The following is a 21847-nucleotide window of genomic DNA, read 5'->3' as shown; positions in this document are numbered from 1 at the left end:
TTCTTAGAAACTCGTACAGTTGTTAGAAAGTATCGTACAGTTCTTAGAAAGTATCGTACAGTTCTTAGAAACTCGTACAGTTGTTAGAAAGTATCGTACAGTTCTTAGAAACTCGTACAGTTCTTAGAAAGTATCGTACAGTTCTTAGAAACTCGTACAGTTGTTAGAAAGTATCGTACAGTTCTTAGTTCTTAGAAAGTATCGTACAGTTCTTAGAAACTCGTACAGTTGTTAGAAAGTATCGTACAGTTCTTAGTTCTTAGAAAGTATCGTACAGTTCTTAGTTCTTAGAAAGTATCGTACAGTTCTTAGAAACTCGTACAGTTCTTAGAAAGTATCGTACAGTTCTTAGTTCTTAGAAAGTATCGTACAGTTCTTAGAAGCAAACACCCAGCAACAGTCATGGGTTTAGCCGAATCACATGAAGCCAAGCCTAGATCCTCTCATTTAGAAGCACTTTAGTCAATTAGATCATTTTCTATCTAATTTCACATTGACTTCCACTGTTAGTGTTGGCTCGTGTTCAGTGGGTCATTTCCAATCATTGCAGATGCTTTAAAGTGAGGAGATCACAACAGGGTTGGGAAAAGGTATCGACAAATGAAGGGAAATCAGCCATTAGGGAAACTATTCCATCATGTTTGGACCCAGTTGAAACTTCTTTTTTTCACAGCTGACAACCAGTGGAGGGTATTGATCCCCACTGAAAAATATCAGCACGGTTTTAAAGGTGGAGGTATTTCTTATTATATAACGTCTCTGTACGCTTCTGTGTGCGGTGAGCGTGCTGTAGCCCAACGTTAGCCACCGTTAGCTGCATGATCCATTTCGAACAGGGAGATGCTGCCTTCAGGGTCCATCACAGAAACACCACATCCCAGCAGCTCTGTATGAAACCTATTTCCAGTCATCCACCAAACTGTGTCTTGATCAAAAAAGGTGGGAAAATACCAGAATCCTCCTTTTTATTATCATGACCAGTTCAGTAAAGTCACGTGATCGGCTTTCTCACTGTAGGACAATAGCTGTAAATAAAAGCCCCTGAAATGACAGAGCAGCGCGTCATTTGCCAGCTTCATGATTTATCTGCGGTGTCAGATGACTGCGGTTTGGCCTCAAAGACACCCTGAAACAACCTCATCTATCATCCAACACACAAATTACAATAACACACACTACTTATCATGGCTGACTGATGCCTCCTGTCTTCACCCTTCATGCAGCTGTGGAGTCATGCTGAGCAATCACACTGGAGTTATGTGTGACAGACATGGAGTCAGCGATACACACCTGACAGAAAGTACTCTCACTAAGGTAGTGATACCACAGCTTAAAAATACTCTGTCAAAGTAAAAGCCGTGCATTCAAAACCTGTCCTAAGTAAAAGTACAAACATTTGAGCATCGGGGTTACACTGCGGGTATTTGGAGTACACAGGTGTGTGTAGTATCCACTGTGATGTAAGTCATGAGTTCTTTGGAGATCTGAGGGAAACCTGGAAAGAGTTTGTGATGATTCATATAATCATAAAGCCTCTAATGAGGTCAGCTGGACGACCCCCCCACCCCCCATCTTTACGTCTGCTCTCTTTATGGAGGGCCTGCATCCACTTTCTGCTGCAAGTAAAAAATAAACCAATTGGAAGCAAATATTTCCTTGAAAGTGACGCTTGTAATGATGTTAATAAGTCCCTGATGCGCACCTGGCAAGCTCTACCTTCACAGCTCCACTCAATCCTCTCAACGGATCATCAGCACCGAACAAAAGAGGCTCTAACCAACACAGATCCCTCATTTGACTCTAGGAGAACATTTCCTCATAGACTCTTGTGCAGTCTCATGTCATGTGGAGCTGTCCCCCTGCTGGACAATAGAGGAACCGCTTCTCTGTTCAGGTTGTTTTTGAATGCAGCTTTCCCCACAGGGCCAGCTTTAGTAGATGGTAGCCCCGGCTCTGCGGTCGGTGCTTTGCTCCCTGAGGGGGAGTTCAGTGCTGCTTGGGGTTGAGGTTTTTGGCTGGTGTTTGGCATCCAGAGGGCAGGAGGTGCAGCATCTGCTCCCAGCCTCAGACTGTCAGATGTGGCGTTTCCTCCAACACAAATCCCACCGACTCGCCATTGAAATGCAGCAACAACAAAGCAAACAGAACAGGCAGCAACACTTCCAGGACCGAAACAGCCTCATTGAAATTCTGAGGGGTAATTATACGAGCCAGACGACCGCAGATCTGTTTTGAACATGGTGGCGCATGTTTCTGTGAATCTGTGTTTCCAATTATTCCAAATCAGAGATGAGACCTTCATACGGTTCAGGAGCAGAGGGAGAAGTCTGCAGACCCTTTGCAGAAATCACCGTCGTCCATCATGCCGACAGGACGTTCAGCAGGGAGGATTCACAGGTTGGAATCCTCCTGACACTGCCTGACCTGGAACATGTGTTACAGTTTCTCCCAGAGAGCAGCTCAGGTTATTTCCCTTTAGAAAAAGTGGAAATACCACGGCTCAGTTCTCTCATATTCATCTTCATAAAATTCCACCTGCAGGTTCATCTCGGCTCGAATCACTTTTTAGATCCACGTAGTATAAGTCTTTATTTAACGAGGACCAGGCTTACAAAATATTATTTGCAAAGGAGGAGAACTGAATGCCAGGTTTAGTTATTAGCAGATGTGCATCGTTCAGTCTCACATCGATAAACATTACACAGCGTCTAACACACTAACAGTTCTACAGACGGATCGATACGAGCACACGCATCAGTACCAGTACAACATATAGGGGGGGGGGGGATGCCGGTAAGAATCCCGAGCCAGCAGAACATTCAGGCCCAAAAAATACCTTAAAAAGAAATAATGAAAAGGATCAGGGTTAATGCAAACATGGCTGCTCAATATCAATGTTACTCGACACAGGGAGACAGAGACACAGCAGCAGGGATTCAGTCCCGCAGCTGGAGGGGGATAGCAGGTGGAAGGCAAACAAAAAGAAAGCTAACTCGTGACATAACCAAAAGCACATTTTAGCATGGCTGACACTGTATGGACAAAGCTTTGTACAGGCAGGATGGAGCAGATCCCCTCACAGCTCGGTAGGCCAGTACCATTCTCTGGAAATGGATTGGGGGGGGGGGGTTGAAGACCAGTCGGGCTGCAGCATTCTGAATCAGCTGTAGAGGTCGGATGGCATCTGCAGGTAGACCAGCTAGGAAGGGGGTGCAGTAGTTGGGAGTGTGAGAGGACCAGAGCCTGGACCGGGACCTGCCCCGAGGTGCTGCTCTGTTTCCTCACACTGCTAGCATCATCGCGCCTCTTGGCTGCCACAGGGTTCTGTCTTTGGGGCCAGATCACATTTGATTTGACTGTGTGTAGGATGAAGTGTTCCAACGAGGGTGGAGGTTATCATTTGGTCCCCTCTGTGGTGTCAGACCAGCAGAGCTTTCCCACCGGTCCAGTTTGTTGCTCAGATGAACTCCAGGTACCGGTCACAGTTCCCCTTCAGTGAGCTTCAATATTCCTGCAGCCAGTGGAGCTGAAAACAGACCTCAAAGCAGACTGTGTGTGTGTGTGTGTGTGTGTGTGTGTGTGTGTGTGTGTGTGTGTGTGTGTGTGTGTGTGTGTGTGTGTGTGTGTGTGTGTGTGTGTGTGTGTGTGTGTGTGTGTGTGTGTGTGTGTGTGTGTGTGTGTGTGTGTGTGTTGGAGATGTGAATGATAACGATTCACATTCCTCCCCCCCCAGAGGAATGTTGATCCGGCCTTTGAATGCTGCCTTTGCTAGATTTACAGAATTAGGTGGATTTCAATCAGGACATTTTGTTCTTTCAGTCTCTTCTTCTTTTTCTTCCTGCTCATCAAATCCACCTCCCTTCATCTTGGTACTACGGAGACTCCCTGCAGGCAAACATCAGAGTCTTGCTGAAAAATCTGCCCTCTGACGGGCTGCACTGCGTCCTTCATTAGCCCTGGGCTGTATGTGCTGTCCAACACCAGGCAGAGTGTTTAATTCCTAATGGAGCGAGAAAAGCTCGTCAACGTGACATGGTGCATCTTTTAAAAGAGTACAAATGGCAGCAAACACTTAAAAAAGTGACGCACACAGCTGGGGCCGGAGCGCCGGGTGACGTTCCGGATCATAGAGACAGCTGTCTCAGAGAAACTTCGTTAATGTTCAAGTTATTTTACTTTACTGTATTTCCCGTTTTTCTTTCATGAATTGGAATTTTCTTTCTGTAATAATTTGGATCTGTTGTTGTTCTCCTGAAATGTTTTCTGGTCTTATTTGAACGATGTGATCACACGACTCCTTCTGATGTCACTGCAGATCTGCTGTGAGCTCGTAGAACACCCCCTCCCTACAGCTCTGTATTGGTTGTGATCTTTGCGGTGCGCTTTCTGCCCTCTAGTTCTCTCATTAATGAAGCCGTTAGTGGCCTTCTGAGTCGTTAATGGCGTCTTGAAGGCGAGAAGTGATTGGTCAATAAAGACCCAGTGGGGGGGTCAGTCACTGGTCAGTTACTGGGAGTAAATTCCTAACCTGCAGCAGGAACCCGTACTGTCCCCGAGACGGTGGCGGTAAATGAGTCTCTTTTAACCGCAGGGTTTCTGAAACCTCTGTGACTGGAGCAGATAATGACAAGGAGATAATGGAGGGTTTAAAGTTTCCCAGCCGGATTGCATCCCCCACAACCCCTGACCATCATCTCCCATCCTCACCCAACAATAGACATTCCTCACAGCAGTGGTTTTTGCAATAATGCACCCCCTGATCAGCACAAACATTTGGCAGGTAAACGTCCAGCTGCTCCATCAGGGTCTGATTTATTGAAACCTCTAACTGAGAAACTCAGAAAGCTGCATTTCAAATGTTTACATCCATCACTACATTCATGGCAACCCAATGACCTCATGCAGTAACCCTGAGAGACATCAGCTGCTCCGAACTGATCCTTTAATGAGCTGTGCTTACCAAACATAAATGGGAATAATCCAACACATTTCTCATTGATGAGAACTTTTTATACATTTTGAGGTTAAATGCGTCCTTTGGTGGACGGGCTCTTTCCAAGCTGATATTTTTTGGCCGCTGGTAATTATTCGGGAACTCGTGTTTGTGGAACCATGACGGCAGAAATCAAACTTCTCTTTTTCCTGCAAAAGAGGGGAAAGGGCTGCCGGGAACGTTGAATTGAAACCAGCAGGGAGAGTTTATCTAGATGAGGTCACTGGACTGGAAATATCAAGACAAGTTGAAAACTATTGTGGGCAATAACTTCTTCTGTTACAATCATAATCTGAAAATGCAAAAAGTCTAAAGAGCAAAGAAATTAGTACAAGCATAAACGATGTAATCCCAACATCTACAGGACGCCTGAAGAAAGGATTCCTCTCATTAAGAGAACCAGAACCTTCCCCCAGAGGCAGCCAGAGCGAAGAGCAGTCACATATCTACCAGAGGTTTGATGAAGAAGCCTCTCTACTTTAAAGAGTCCTCTCCTGCTGATGTTCAGGTGTATATCAGTATGTAGTGTCTCTACTTTAAAGAGTCCTCTCCTGCTGATGTTCAGGTGTATATCAGTATGTAGAGTCTCTACTTTAAAGAGTCCTCTCCTGCTGATGTTCAGGTGTATATCAGTATGTAGAGTCTCTACTTTAAAGAGTCCTCTCCTGCTGATGTTCAGGTGTATATCAGTATGTAGAGTCTCTACTTTAAAGAGTCCTCTCCTGCTGATGTTCAGGTGTATATCAGTATGTAGTGTCTCTACTTTAAAGAGTCCTCTCCTGCTGATGTTCAGGTGTATATCAGTATGTAGAGTCTCTACTTTAAAGAGTCCTCTCCTGCTGATGTTCAGGTGTATATCAGTATGTAGTGTCTCTACTTTAAAGAGTCCTCTCCTGCTGATGTTCAGGTGTATATCAGTATGTAGTGTCTCTACTTTAAAGAGTCCTCTCCTGCTGATGTTCAGATGTATATCAGTATGTAGAGTCTCTACTTTAAAGAGTCCTCTCCTGCTGATGTTCAGGTGTATATCAGTATGTAGAGTCTCTACTTTAAAGAGTCCTCTCCTGCTGATGTTCAGGTGTATATCAGTATGTAGAGTCTCTACTTTAAAGAGTCCTCTCCTGCTGATGTTCAGGTGTATATCAGTATGTAGAGTCTCTACTTTAAAGAGTCCTCTCCTGCTGATGTTCAGGTGTATATCAGTATGTAGTGTCTCTACTTTAAAGAGTCCTCTCCTGCTGATGTTCAGGTGTATATCAGTATGTAGAGTCTCTACTTTAAAGAGTCCTCTCCTGCTGATGTTCAGGTGTATATCAGTATGTAGAGTCTCTACTTTAAAGAGTCCTCTCCTGCTGATGTTCAGGTGTATATCAGTATGTAGTGTCTCTACTTTAAAGAGTCCTCTCCTGCTGATGTTCAGGTGTATATCAGTATGTAGTGTCTCTACTTTAAAGAGTCCTCTCCTGCTGATGTTCAGGTGTATATCAGTATGTAGCGTCTCTACTTTAAAGAGTCCTCTCCTGCTGATGTTCAGGTGTATATCAGTATGTAGTGTCTCTACTTTAAAGAGTCCTCTCCTGCTGATGTTCAGGTGTATATCAGTATGTAGAGTCTCTACTTTAAAGAGTCCTCTCCTGCTGATGTTCAGGTGTATATCAGTATGTAGTGTCTCTACTTTAAAGAGTCCTCTCCTGCTGATGTTCAGGTGTATATCAGTATGTAGCGTCTCTACTTTAAAGAGTCCTCTCCTGCTGATGTTCAGGTGTATATCAGTATGTAGAGTCTCTACTTTAAAGAGTCCTCTCCTGCTGATGTTCAGGTGTATATCAGTATGTAGAGTCTCTACTTTAAAGAGTCCTCTCCTGCTGATGTTCAGGTGTATATCAGTATGTAGAGTCTCTACTTTAAAGAGTCCCTGAGTTTGAACTCCTGCTCTCTGGAAAGTGTTGGAATCAGAACCCAGCGCTCCGGTCCCAGCTGTGTGCGTCACTCTTTAGCGTCCCCTAAATTTTCCCTTCTTCATTTATTTAACTTTATTTCTCTCTCACTTTCATTTGAAATCATGAAAATGCTCCTTTCCTTTTCCTTTGCTTCTTCTCTCCCTACCTTTATTACCTTGTCCTATTACCCTCCCTTTCTCCTTCCTCCCCCCCATTATCTCACCTCCTCCTCTGTAATTTGGTGTGTCTCGGGGCTATGGGAGCGACAGGCTGTTGTTTTCAGTTTCCTCCTCCTCTCTAATTATCTCCCCTGAAGACCTGATGAGAAGTTGGCTAAATGACACACACACACACACACACACACACACACACACACACACACACACACACACACACACACACACACACACACACACACACAGTTCAACCCACTGAACAAAATGAAGTGTGTCTCCAGAGCAGCTCCATGAAGATGTGACGGGTTATTTTTTGACGGGCTGTTTCACTAATATCTCAAAGTAATGTGATGAATATGAACACTGAAGTGAAGCTGTGCTGCATTCTGCTGGTACACGATAGTGAGGAGGGTCTTCAAACCATATCAAGTCAATGGAGGGGAATAAACCGTCTCACAGTGCGTCACTTGGACCTGCTCCTTGGAAGAGGGTAAAGTGTTGTTCCCATATAGAGGTGACTTCCTGTCCCGGTGGTAAACTCACTTCCTCCTGGCTGTTTACATGTCAGTACACTAAGCCCATTTGAGAACATTTCACAAGGGCTGGTGGAGCAATTTTGGGGAAACCCAGCCAGAAGGCTCACCATACTTCTGCCTCCCAGATGTTTGGATTGTCCTCGTTAAGCTCTTTATGGATCTGGTAAACCACATCGGCCTCTCCTCGGTTAGACTGACAGAAAGGCAGCGAGACCGCTTCCCCTAAACTGGGCCCAGGAACGGATGAAACGACAGGAGAAAAACAGGGGTCCACCTTTTTATGGGTTTGTCATTTTCCCGCCTGGTGTACAGCAGTTTGTGCCAGATGACCTCGCAAGAAACCCAGCGGATCCATCCAAAACAAATCTGTGGAAGTATCATCTGCCAGAGCAGCAGGGAGACATAAAGTAGCTCACGTTTGGGGCTAAAATGATAGATGGGGGACAGAAATATGTTTCCCTTTTAATTCACCTCCCTCTGTCTCCAGTTTGGGTTGAATGAGCGAACACATTGCAGACTTCAGCTCCTCACACAGCCAGAGTGGGTGTCATTCAACCAGCGGTTATCCAGGGCTCCAGGGAAATGGTTTTCAAATAGTACACACACCACAACATGAGAAATATGACTGACCCACCCCTGGATGCTGTTCCAACGCGTTATATCATCCAATCCAGTTATGTAATCTGAAACCTTACAAATCCCCGGTCAACATCTGCGAGTAACTAAAGGCTCAAATAAATGAAGGATCACAACCTGAGCAGAACATATCAAACCATCGGTGGTCCTTCTAATACATCAATTACAGATGAGTTAGTGTCATAGCTTAACGGGTCCCGTTATCTTGCAGACCGGAGACTAATATCCACAGTAGAAACCCGGCTACCAGAACCCGTAAGGTCTGGTTTGTGAAATAAATCGGTACTTCTTAAAATCTTCAGACTGATTTGGGTTTGTGTCAATTCATAACGGTATGAACCGGAGAACTGCTGCTGGAAATGTGGCTATCATAGATAGCTAGTTAGTTAGTTGGTTGGGTGGGTTGGTTGGTTGGTTGGGTTAGTTAGTTAGTTAGTTAGTTAGTTAGTTAGTTAGTTAGTTAGTTAGTTAGTTAGTTAGTTAGTTAGTTAGTTAGTTAGTTAGTTAGTTGGTTGGTTAGTTGGGTAGTTGCTTTCATGTTACACCGGTTAATGAGCAGAAAATGAGGCAAACTTAATGTGCTTTTTCTAAACTGTAGGATTATGTTTTTTATTTTACTAATTTAGCAGCTGGCTAGTTAGCTAGTTAGCTAGTTAGCTTGTTAGGTTGCTAGGAAATACTGAGGTAATAAATCCAGGAGACTGCAGGTTCTTTTCTCATAGACTTCCACACACTGTAAATTGAAACACTGACGTAGGAATCCCAGGGTTGCAGTGTTTTGGACAACGTACAAATGACCAGAAAAGTCAGGACATGACTTTAGGAAGCCTGATTCATAAAAACAACATCAGTTCTCACACAGGGTTTGCATCTGTCTGGGAACAGGGTCGGCTTTGGTCTGAAAGCCAACCTCCATCCTCACTTTGGGTTATTTTCTCAGACTCCTACATAATTAGTCCCCACAATAAAGAGTCATCCCTTTCCCCAAAATAGACGCAGGAAAGTGTAAGCAGCAGGCCGGCACATGTTCAGACGCTCCAAACGATTCCCCAAACTTTCAGACCAGTTGGGACAAAAGCATAGCAGGGCTTTCAGATCTGGACAGCTCTGGAGTGGTTCTGAGGTTTTGAGGATGCTGAATCCATTCCTGACGTTCTCAAGATCCAAAAAGGCAGATTTAACCAGAAAGGGTCCATGTCGGTTGTCTCTGTGGGCTGACTGTGATGAATTTTGGGTCGATTTTAAGTGTGAGGCGACTCTGGATCATTTGGATTGGACAGATTGCTTATTTATTTGGGTTTGATTTGTCAGGTAATAATTCTCTCTATATCCAATGGTCAAAACCCGCCCAAAACAGAGTGGCCCTTTTTTGATCCTGAAAATGTCAGAAATGGATTCAGCATCCTCAATAACCCCCAAAACCACTCCTCAACTGTCCAAATCTGCCAAGCCATTCTTTAACTATAGTCTGCATACGCTTAATCAATTGCTAATTAACGCAACTTGTGCTAATCGTGCTAATTAGTTAGCATTTGGCAGTTTCTCAGCTGAGGACCACTATCATACATTTCTATCACACAACTTACTCAACATGTCCGGGTTCACTAAGCTGGCACCTTGCATTAAACGACCCCTGCCATGAACTGACAGCCTCCCCTGTGTGTCCTCCTCTTCCTCCTCATCTTCTCCCTCCTCCTCCTCCTCCTCCTGCAGCTCTCCCATCTGATATGACACAACTCCAGACAGCTGTGCTCTCATTTCCCTCCCACAGCAGCCTCGGGATACCAGCGTTACTCCAGCTCTGCACCTGGGTGGCACCGTCTGCCTCTCCCTGGATCCTGTGGACACTCTTTCTGTCTGACCGGGACCCTCAGCTGTTTGACTTCAGCAGGAAGGCTTTTCTCCTTTGAGGTGTTTTTAAATACCTTACTACTAGGAACACGGGCGCTGCTGTGAGGAGATTTACGGGAAATATTTCATACCTGGGCGATAAGGAGGAAGCGAGCAGGATGGACTTACACACTTACTTTTGGATTCTCACCACCACGCTGATGTTGGTCCATCAGCACCAAGGTAACCTTCTGTCTCTGGAGCTGCACTCACAGGCATGGGAGTGAGAGGAGCATGCTGGGAGGGTGAGGGGCTCGACTACTCCTTCTGAAGTATTAGCTAGTGAGGCTGAAAGACAATCCCTGCAGGATGATTTTAACGTGTGCAAAGGGATCTCTTCCTGCAGTGTGTAAAACCTGAGCAGACGTGATAGCCTGTATCTTATAACAGTCCCCCTGGAGTTGCTCTGGTCGTTGGTGCTTTGCTCTCTGGGGTACGTGCTGATGAATAATGCTGCAACATCAGAAGGACACGGTAGGCCAGCCTGGGGCTTAATGCAGCTGCTGGAGGTGACTCAGTAAAGATCCCCTGCTGTTTCTCAGTCACATTTGTCTCTTTGTTAATTAATTTCCACACCGGCAAGACGGATGGGTACAGAGTGTGCTTCTAGATAGTTATAATAGAGCTTTATTTGTGGAGACTTTTCATACACCAGGTCAAAGGGCTCTAATCACATGGCACACATCACAGATTAAAACAGGGAAAGGACTTCAGAGTAAAACCTTTCTGCAAACACAAAGCAGAGTCTAACAATTCAAGGGACACAAGCAGGGAAAAGGTGGGATAATACAAATAAAATACAATAATAAAGTAAAAGACAGCATTAATAAATACAACACCTTCAAAAACCTGTAATAATACAAATGCATAAATGATACAGATTAAAAGAGGATGTCACTAACAAAGCTATACAACAGATTATATAACTGAGCCTATCAAATAAATTAACAAATGAAACGATATAAAATCAATCTTAGCAATGAACGGAACTATCAGGGGACTTCGCCTGCATGGTTCTGACTTCATGTGTGTTTCTTGAATCCAGTTAACTGAGTGGTTCTGTGTAATTTCAGCATACCAGTGCATCCAATTATACCAGGCTGAACACGCCTCCGGGCTTCCCCATGTAGCCCCGTGTTTAATGTCAAAACGCTATGAATTGTGGGTTATTGTGGGATCAAAAGGCCAGCGAGGGAGTTCTGCAGCATGTGATGCTCGATGTGGAAATGTAGAGTAGGGGTCTCTGGCTCAGAGACACTGCTGGAGGCTAACCTGCAGATGCTGGGACATTAGCACAGTTAGCATCAGCTGTGTTATTTAGCATTATAGCTCTCTGTAGGTGGACAATAGTTTACATGTCTTGTCAGATCTGGACAGTTCTGGACTGGTTCTGCGGGTTATTGGGGACGCTGAATCCATTTCTGACCTTTTCAGGATCCTTGATGTCAGTTTTAACCAGAGAGAGGCCATATCTGTTCTCTGTGGCTGGTTATAACTGTGTGGTGATCATTGGAGATAGAGATGAACATTATTATCTCTACTGTGGACAATTCATCTTCACAATAAGAAGAGATCTGTCCAATCCAGATGACCCAGAGTCTCCTAAAACTTTATGATCAACCCAAAGTTCATCAGAATCAGTCCACAGAGAACAGATATGGCCTCTCTCTGGTTAAAACTGACATCAAGGATCCTGAAAAGGTCAGAAATGGATTCAGCGTCCCCAATAACCCCCAGAACCAGTCCAGAACTGTCCAGATCTGAAAGACATGTTTCAGCTATTGTCTGCATAATGCTAATTAAAGCAGATGATGCTAGCTGTTAGCATCCAGCAGTTTATATGTGCTGGAGACCCCTACTCTACATTTCTATCATAAGGGGTTTCAACATGTCGGGGTCTCAACGGGACTCACACAGAACACTGAAGGTTCTGTGTGGACGTTGGGTCGGGGCCCGGTATCCTCAGCGATGTGTTTCCCCCTCGCTCCTCCAGCTTCGCAGTGAAATGTCTGGACAGATATTTGATGGATCGTGATGATATCTGGTCCAGGTATCAACGTTCCCCCAGGATGAGTTGTAATAACTGTGGTGATCCTCTTGACTTTTCATCGGGTCATTGCTTCTCAGTTTGTCCAATATCTGGGTTTATGACCAAATACTCACAATGGGGACTTTCCCACCGGCGTGAGGGGAGGTGGGTTCAGTCTGTGTTTCAGCTGGGGAGATGTCACCTCCATCAACACGGAGAGGAATATATTTCCTAGACCTCCGAGCCCCCGTCTGTCAGCATCTTGTCTCTTCAGTTTGATTTAGCGGCTGTTCACGGTTCATACATTTCACTTTTTAAACCCCCCCCCCCACGTGTTTCCCCGTGCTCCATTCCCATCTTCTGCTCTCACTCCATTTCTGTCTCTCCACCACCTCCCTTCTGCTGCTTGTCGTGTCAGAGCCAAACATCTGAGGACGATTAGGGTTTGCTGCAGAAAACAACGCTTTTAAATCGCAACCCGACACCAGGGTCTGTTTCCGTGAGCGCTAAATAAAACCTAACAGCCCGTTAACTCCAACGAAACACACCCTAATTACTACAGAGGCTGAGCTACTGACAATGGAAATATGTCCTTAATGCCATCAGTTTTGTTACTAATGGATAGATAGGTACTTGAAGTACATTGAGTAGACCTTTGTCAAACATTGAGCTGAGGGGTGCACTTTCCTTACTTCAGATGTTTGTGTCCTCTGGCCTCCTGTAATGGGGACATATCTCCTTTGAGCGTGCATCATCATACCTTTTGTCCAGTTTGAAGACACATTCTCACCCTAACTCTGTTTCTTAACCAGAGGATTTTAAAGCTGGGATGTCTGGGTCTGAAGTTATCAGAGAAACAAGCTGAGCTAACGTTAGCCTTTAGCGTTGTAGCCCCTTCATCACATCTCTACCAAACTGCATGATATTACTCTGCTTTAATCCGGGATTTATCAGTTGTACGCATCGTGACCCGGCTGCTCATCGTCCCGAACGTCTGGATCTGAGAGACTAACTGAGCTAACGTTAGTGGCAGCCCAACAGCGTGACGTCAACCTGAAACTTTAGTCACTGCTTTAGACAGACAGGAGGAAGAGACGCTCCTCCTGAACTATCAACGCTGAAGCATTGCTAACCGGGAGAAGCTTCTCCTTTTCTCGGCCCACGGCTTTGTTTTTTGTCCCCCACACTCGTCCTATTGTAAAGCGTCCTTAGGTTTCATGACAGGCGCTGTATACGTAAATCCAAGGCTTCAGAGAGTTGCTTCCTTAGTATTAAGTGTAGTCCTCTCTGTAGCTCCGACAGCAGAACTGATCTGAGGTGGTTCCCACACTACAGCAGGTCTGTGGGGGGGTTTCTGCCTTCAGAGGCTCAGCGCGGCTGTTGATGAAGAGGAGAACATGTCTTACTCCCTTCAGCCCCGCAGGATTTCCCCAGCCTCTCAGGGGATTCAAGCTGCAGACATTTTGGCTTAAAAAGTTTCATTTTAGGCTCCCGACCATTTCATTTGCTTTCATTTTGGCCTCGGCACCTCCCAAGAAACTGGAGTCCACCGAGGCTAGAACAACACAACACGTTAAAACCCAGACTTTGTTCTCGAGCTGCCCCCTCGATCCCGCTGCATTTCCTCTGCATAGCTTCATACCGACAGAGCTGAAGGGAGCGAGTGTTACTGAATGTGGGTGGCTTCACCTGCACAGGAATCCTGCCAATTCAAGCAGCAGGATTAAGCGCCTGATCCTCCTGTTTATTGTTAAATATTGTCGAACCCAGAGGAGCCGAGCGGACTCTCATAACCAGGAGTGAAATTACACTTTGGCTTGGCAGTCTCAAAACAATGAATGGGCGCCAGAAGTAGACGGGGGAACCAAAAAGCATCTAGGAAAAAGTTATTGTCTATAAAGCATAATTCATGGTGCTTAGCGAGGAAACTATAAACCGGCTTTCTGGTGTCACAACTGCTCACATCAGAAGAGAGAATGGTACGTTTTAACTTGGACGTCAACAGAAAATATCAAGGCAGGCGTTCCAGCAGTGGCCCGAAACTGTGTTTATGAACGCTGATTGGAATATTGGTGTGAAATCCAAATTTTTGAGTGAGATATGTTAGATAGAGTTTCCCCAAATTCCTCTCAATCATTTTTATTTACGTTGGCCGGCAGTGAACATGAAATAACATGATTTGGCTCAGTGTGGATTAAAAGTGGGAACAATATGAGGTTTCTTTGGACTGACGGACCACAAAGTGTCTCACTCTCTGGCAGCTGGAAACCGCTGATGGATGCAGATGTTCACCTCGTCCCGGGACATATTGTGGTCTGCTGGTGGCAAACAATGGTCTTGTGGTATAAGTGTTGTTTTCCAGAAGCGGCGTGGTCTGCCTCCAGTTTAACGAGGACTCACAAGCTGCACAGACCTGAACCCCGACTGAGCCTTATGGAGTCGGAGCCTTGATCTGCACAGTGAACCCTGCAGGGGACATGAGTTGTAAACCTGAAATGCAACCCTGTAAATCTGCCTCTTGTGACCTCACCAACCCTGCAGACATCCATCAGCTGTTTCCTGTGTGGGAAGGGGCTTACTAAGCCTCAGTAGTCTGTGGTGTTTAGTCAGCACTTTACCAGGAGCTGAAGAAAAATGTGGATTTCTGTGAGCTGCATCCTTTCCATCCACATTCCACCTTTCCTCCCCAGTCATACAGCGGGGGGAGGTGGTGTAGTTATGGTAATTACAGAGGGAGCGATCCTATTGGCTGTCCTACAAACGCTGATGGTGATTCATCGGTGGAATATCCTGCAGGAACAAGAGCTATTTCAGCAAACACTGGGCCAGGTTCGAGTCAGGTTCGAGTCATGTTCGAGTCATGTTCGAGTCATGTTCGAGTCAGGTTCGAGTCATGTTCGAGTCAGGTTCGAGTCAGGTTCGAGTCAGGTTCGAGTCAGGTTCGAGTCAGGTTCGAGTCCATAATATTAAGGGGTCGATGTGACTGATTTTGATAGAGCAGGACCAATGAGTCTTTATATGTATTAGAGAAGCCTGAACACTCATTCCTGCCAGGGTCCAATTAGCTTCTCAACACTCAAATGCCCCACTGGGGGCTTGTCCATGCCCTATCTATACAGCCCTAGTTGTTGAATGTGTTGGATGTGTCTGCCTCCCAAACACAAACTAGAGGCGGGTTTCAGATGAGGAGTCTGAGAGCGGAGGGGTTGATTGTTCCTCTTAAGGTTTCTGCGGGAGCATCGCCGGATCAGCCTGCCTGTGAGCCCCGGCTCGCTCTGCGCTCTGCCGGCTGCTACCAGGACGTTGCCTCAGGCGTGTTTTTTGAAGGAAACTGGATGACTGTGGACGGGTGGCACGACATCCCCGTGTTAAATGGATTTAAACCTGCAGCATTCTTTTCAGGGTCAGCAAAAAACACCTCCGTTCGGCCCCGTTTGGTTTGGCAGTTACCTGAGCGGCCGGTCGGGAGGTCCTGTTTCTCTTCAGTTTTTCCTGCTGCTACCCACACCGGAGATATAGGCCGGCTCTTCCCGAGTGTGTCGAATCACTTCTGAATTGATGTAATTCCTCTGAAATATGTAACATTCATTTTCCGTTAAACCTGCTTAAACACCCAGCTAGTTAAAATGCTGCGCTGAGGAAGAATGCCTTACCATCTTCACCTTCCTGCACTTTTGCCTCTCTTTTATTGCCTGTACTCGGTGTCTGTGGGGTGATCAGGTGTTTCGTCGTGTGCCTCTATAGAGATTGTTTTTCATACTTCTTGACCAGGATAATATTCATTCAATACCTCTTGTGGGTGCACTGATTTTAATAAATGTCCACTGTATTATCTCACTGCTGCTTCACTAGCAATATGCTCTCCCAAATACAGCGTATGCTCGGCTGAACACACCAGACTGAACGTTGGCCTTTCTTAGGGCTAAAGAAAAACTGAAATCCAGAAGAAAGCCGGCTCTCAGTTTTACCTGTATCGTCTGCAGAATAATTCCAGAACCCATAAGGTAGGATCCACCACAGTAAGGCAGGAGTTGAGACGATGAATCCCAGTGTACGAGGTGTGGAGTGAGTCAGCCTCACCTGGGGTGAACTTAGAAAACATTAGCTCTAGACATTAGATTTTCTCCTCTTGTGTTTTATTCATAACTTACCAATTAGATTACCATCATCAGAACGACTCCAGTCAGATCTTCTGATTTGAAAAACAAGACAGAAATGCAAGGAATGCCTTTTAGATTTTAATGAAGTCTGCTCTTTGAACAGGAGCTCCATTATCCCCGCTCGTTACCCTGTGCTTCAGTTCTGACTCCTGTCCAAGCCTCACTGCTGGCCTGGCACTGCCTCACAGGTGCAGGTGAACTCTGAGGACACACCTGCACCTGGACCGTCCTCACAACAACAGCTGTGTCAGAGCCCCGGGGAGCAGAGTCATGCCGGTCACGTATCACCCAGACAGACCGATGGATTTGATTTGCTGAGCCTCACTCGGGGTCACGACACCTGCTGCTCAAAGCACTTTTATAAACATCACTTTGGGAAACAGGACTCTGTTCACGCCTGGTTTCAACACGCGGCTATACGAAATGACCTGATCAACTGAGCCGCCACAAGACCAGGAACTTAGATCCGTTACTTTTTATTAACCTGCTCATTATTTTCAAGATTAATACCTTGGTCTTTAATACATCGGAAAGAGTCAAAGCCGTCCATCTTTGTTTCTCTGGAAGTCAAAATGTGTGTGTGTGTGTGTGTGTGTGTGTGTGTGTGTGTGTGTGTGTGTGTGTGTGTGTGTGTGTGTGTGTGTTATTCTGCCCTGGTGGAGAAGTCATTTCTGTCTCTGTCCTTTGTCAGACAGAGGGTGAAAAGAGTCTATATTTATGCACATTGGTGCTTTGAGCTAACTGCTAACATCAGCATGCTATAATGCGCACAATGACAATGCTAACATGCTAATGATTAGCAGGTTTAAAGGTCACCCACTAGGTTTAGCATGCTAGCATGCTAGCATTTGCTGATCAAAAAGCAACTTCTGTAAGGAGGGTCCCTTGGTGCAGCTGCCCAAAACAAAGAGGAAAAACCCAAGAAAAGCTACCTCTCCAATGCTCTGAGGATGTAAACATGTGGACACAACAAAACCACAATGCAAACAGATGATTTGTAGTATAATAATAAGCTTATCTTCCGTCTGTGTTTTCAAGTGTCTACAGTCGCCATTACGAGCCCCACGGTGGAGGAGGGTCCCCTGGTGCAGCTGCCCCACACGGCCCACCGGAGAGAGAAGCGCTGCTCCTGCGAGAACCAGAAAGACAAGGAGTGTATTTTCTTCTGCCACATCGGCATCGTGTGGGTCAACACGCCGAGGTGAGTGACGGCTCTGCGGCTGAGCGATAATAGAAACCCGAGATAAGAAGGCGATCATCAATCCCACAGTTTCCCCGCTGCAGTAGCCGGGAGCCTTCTGAGGGAGGACGGGGAGGGATTAACTAAGATAAACTTTCACAAACACAATCCTTCATCTGCACTTCAGATCAGCATTCTTCAAGATAACAAAATACAGAAACACTGAAATCCTTTGTCGATTATCTGGATCATTTAAAGCTCATCACGTTAAGCATGATGTGTTAGTCGTGTCGAAAAGGTAAAGCATGTTCTCGCTCAGTTTGGTGCCAATATATTAATTCAACAAGTACTCCCCTTTCACTGCAGCACTTTGGACTGAAATATCTAAATGAGAGGAGCCAAGAAACAAAGCTTGTGTTGAGAAATGAAGATATGACGTGACTTTTAACGAACAACCGAAGCTGTGGAAACCAAGACTTAACGAGGACCTGTTTTACCTGCCGTAACAGACTCATCCGGACCTGAAACCGGATCTTTTACTCAATGGAGGTTTGTTATTTACATGTTTGAAATGTACACATGTGTAGTCTGTATGAGGCCAACCGCTGGTTTGTGGAGTACAATTTTGAAGGCTCAAGTCTGGCGTTTTGGACGTCTTCATATTGGTTTTTGGACATCCTGTTGGTTTCTGACCGTAGGGTTAGGGTTTCTGGTTTCTGGTATAAACATGTTGTTTTGGCAGGATACAATATGATATCGGTCATGGCTGTCCTGGTCTCAGACGTCCACATGTTGGTTTTTGCCAGTCAACAGGTGTTTGCCCATTAACAGGTTGGTTTCAAACATTAAAATCTTGGTTTTCAAGATTTCATGTTTAAGGCGTCGGGTGGGGTCGTAAACACCGTTTCTTTGGCCCACGCTGTGTTGGTTTTCAGACGTCAACATGATGGCTCTAAAGATGTTGGTTGTTGACCGTTGTCATCTTAGTTTTTGGTGTCATGTTTTAAGCGGTAATCCAGTTGGTTTTTGGCCAGTTCTGTGTTGGTTTCGGACATCAACATGTTGGTTTTTCATTCGTCATCCTGGGTTTTTGGGGCTCAGCATTGGGATTTTTGGCCGTCAACATGTTGGCTTTTGCGCGACCAGAAGTGACACCACACATTGGAGCTATGTACAAATCCCTGAAATGTTTTCAGGAGCCCAAAAGGTTTCAATTAACATTCATGAAGTGAAAACTCACCAAAGTTCATTTCAGTCTGCCTTTAAACCATGTAGCTGTGAATGAACCAGCTCAGTGCAGCTTCCTGGCTGTGTGGGCCGTGCTGCTATATGTCTTAGCAGCTTCACAGAAAGATGAAAAAGTACCTCTGCTGTTCAGAATACATAGAAGTATAATCCTGCAGCATAATGAAATATCTTTTGGCCCGCACGATGAAAGACTTGCTAACCGGCTGAAGATGAACTCACATCCTTCCTGTATTAATCACAGGGACCCGTAATGCATCTCTGCCTCATTGCATCTGCTCAGAAACTGTATGAGTTTCATTTCCTTCTCCAGCTGCTCATATTTTTAGACTCCCTTCACAATTGGTAGCAATTAACTTCATTTTAGTTCAGTATGCACAAGCAATGAGTGCGCCGTTAGATGTGGCGCTGCCAATAAGAAGGAGCACCTTTCCTAACCAAGGGTCATTTCTGCCATGTTTCCTCGGCTGCTCTCAAATACACTCTTTAACTCTTTAACCGAAACCACCAGGAGACCACAGAGCGCCGGAAATCACAAGTTAACCCTAAGGTTCCCGTCAGTCTGTACAGTTAAAGAGGTTGCAGCAGATGAGGAAGTACAAATACGATAGTTTGCAGTATTTGTCCTGCAGTGTAACAAATACAACAGTCTTTTAAAAACTAAATGAATGAAATGACTTCAGCTACACATTTAGATCCTTGTTGCTTCCAAAGTATTGGAAGTTATTTGACTCCGTATTGTGATATTTATGGGGGTTTTCATACCGATTCGTCACATTTTAAATGAATGATCTTGAGATAAGAGGTGAACCAGACGTCCAGTGGTGTGAAGCTCTGGGTGAGACCGTTAGTCTAAACATAGCGCTGTGGTTGAAGGCACTGGAAGTTCCCACCAGCTACATCTAAACCAGAACATCCTGCAGAACACCTTTTTCTTTAACACAGTTAAACTATTTTTAAAGTACATTTTACAACACAGGAAGGGGAAGTAGTCATCGTGAAGTCACCCAACACTTTCTCATAGACTTCTATAGAATCTGAGGTAATACATCAAGAGTGAATAACGGAAACGCTGCTGGATCCCTGAAACACATACATTGATTAATCCGCCGCTGAAAATAGTCCCAAAGAAATGCAATATTTCCTCCTGTTTGATAAAAACTGTTGCAAGAAAGATCTTCCTTCAGCATGAAACCATAGCTCTGCGTTGTGAACGATGGATGTCTCCAGTAGGAAACAATGATTCAACACTTTGTTGGTGTTGGAAGTTTTATGGTATTGTTGATAATAAGGAAAACAGAGCAGTAAATGTAACCCCTGTGGGACGCCCTCTCGTTAGCAGTGCTCCGTGCCAGAGGAGAAACAGAAACTGTGAAGTACTCTCGGAGTAAATGTTATTTTTCATGTATCTGTACTTGATGGATTTGTTTTTGCAGACGTTCTGCTCACAGGAGTGAAAGTCAACAGTGAAATCAGCCAGGTCTGGACGAAAGGCTGCGGTCCAGACCAAAGACGTCCAAACTAACGGACATCTTAAAGTCACCTTTGGTGACCTCTAGTAGAAACCGGAGTCACATCCAGCCAGACAACAAACACAAACGTGTTGCCGCAGTGTGAACACAGCTTAACAGAAACCAGAGCTGAAGTCTGAGAGGCGGTTTGTTTTTCCTCCCGTCTGTGGAGCGAGTGCTAGCATTCGCCAGATAACCGCAATGTCACGGGTTTGTTGCGTGTGTCACAGAGCTTTATTTTTCCACGTCTGTCAAATTAGAGAACCTTAAATGAGACACGAGAAGCAGACACAGTGAGACCACCTGCCTGATGTGGTGTTGGTTATATTCTGCGATCACAGCGAGCGAGCTCACAGCAGATCTGCAGTGACATCAGGAGGAGTCATGTGACGCTGCTGCTCCTCGGGGGTTCTGTTCTGCATTTACACTTCGTGTAGATAGTGACGTAAAGATGTGTGTGGGAGAGAAACTCCCCCACAAGACCTTAGCCTCTGCAGACCATTGACAACACCTTTGAACTACAGAAGAGGGAGCAGCACAGAGAGCAGGACAGGGCCTCTTTAATCCTGGAGCTGCTCTTCAGTGGCGCTGACAGGCTATCGTTGTGATTTATGAACATTTCAAACGTAATGTCGTCCCGCTGCGTCTCAGACTTGGAGCAACCGTTTTTAAGGTTGAATCGTAAACATTAAGAGGGCTTCAGGTGCTCTGTCCTGCTGTTGTTCACACGGAGAGGGACACAGATGGATTTGACGGCGAATGGAAAAAGCTCTTGCGATGGACGACCACACAGCTCGCCTGTCGGCTGCAGGAAGTCAGGAGATCTGTGTGACTGCAGTCCTGGCGTGAGGCGGTGCGGAGGGAGCGTCTGAATCACTCTGAGTGTTGGAAACTGTGACCCCTCGCAGGTCACCGAGCGTTTAGATATCTGACGTCCAATATCAACGTCACGGGACTCCAACAGCTGCAGGTCCACAGGTCACCTGGATTTACTCCTCAACGTGGAGAGAGGAACTCGCTGACAGCCTCACTTAATTCATAAAGGGGAGTGAAGCCAGCCGAGTACGGAACCCGACACGGAGGTTGACAAAAGAGCGGAGGGGAAGTAAATAACCCTGCAGACAGAAGCTGCAGAGCAGGACGCATTCAATCATCCAGCTGTGGAAACAGCTGTGAGGAGAGCACGAGACGCTCAAAATCACAACAAATGAACCCGTTAAAACTCCCGGGAACTTCAGTAAACAGTGACACCGTAACAAAGACAGAGCTCAAACCGAATGGGACCTGGAAACATGTATGTGTTTAAACACAGAGCTGCAGGGTGTCGTATTCCTGTGCTGGACCCTGAAGGCAGCATCCCTCCTGTCCAATGTTTCCATTGGATTTGGGATTATTGTATTATTTTATGTTTTTTATATCTTTATAATGTGTATTATGATTATTATCATTATTATCATTATTATTATTATTATTATTATTATTATCATTATTATTATTATTATTATTATTATTATTATTATTATTATTATTATTATCATTATCATTATTATT

General features: G+C 45.2%; 1 protein-coding gene across 1 annotated transcript in view; it reads left to right on the top strand.

The window, feature by feature from the left end:
- Window positions 1-10279: 10279 nt before the first annotated feature.
- The window catches only part of si:ch211-202p1.5 (uncharacterized protein LOC103909337 homolog), a 12475-nt gene continuing 907 nt past the window's right edge, over window positions 10280-21847 (top strand). The window contains exons 1-2 of the mRNA XM_063902429.1: window positions 10280-10354; window positions 17399-17561. Of these exons, the coding sequence (XP_063758499.1) occupies window positions 10291-10354; window positions 17399-17561 (227 nt within the window). The 5' untranslated portion in view covers window positions 10280-10290. The remainder of the gene's footprint in view (window positions 10355-17398; window positions 17562-21847) is intronic.

Source organism: Eleginops maclovinus, chromosome 15, assembly GCF_036324505.1.
Source record: "Eleginops maclovinus isolate JMC-PN-2008 ecotype Puerto Natales chromosome 15, JC_Emac_rtc_rv5, whole genome shotgun sequence".
NCBI classification, from domain to species: domain Eukaryota; kingdom Metazoa; phylum Chordata; class Actinopteri; order Perciformes; family Eleginopidae; genus Eleginops; species Eleginops maclovinus.
This window is presented reverse-complemented; position numbering and strand designations above follow the sequence as displayed.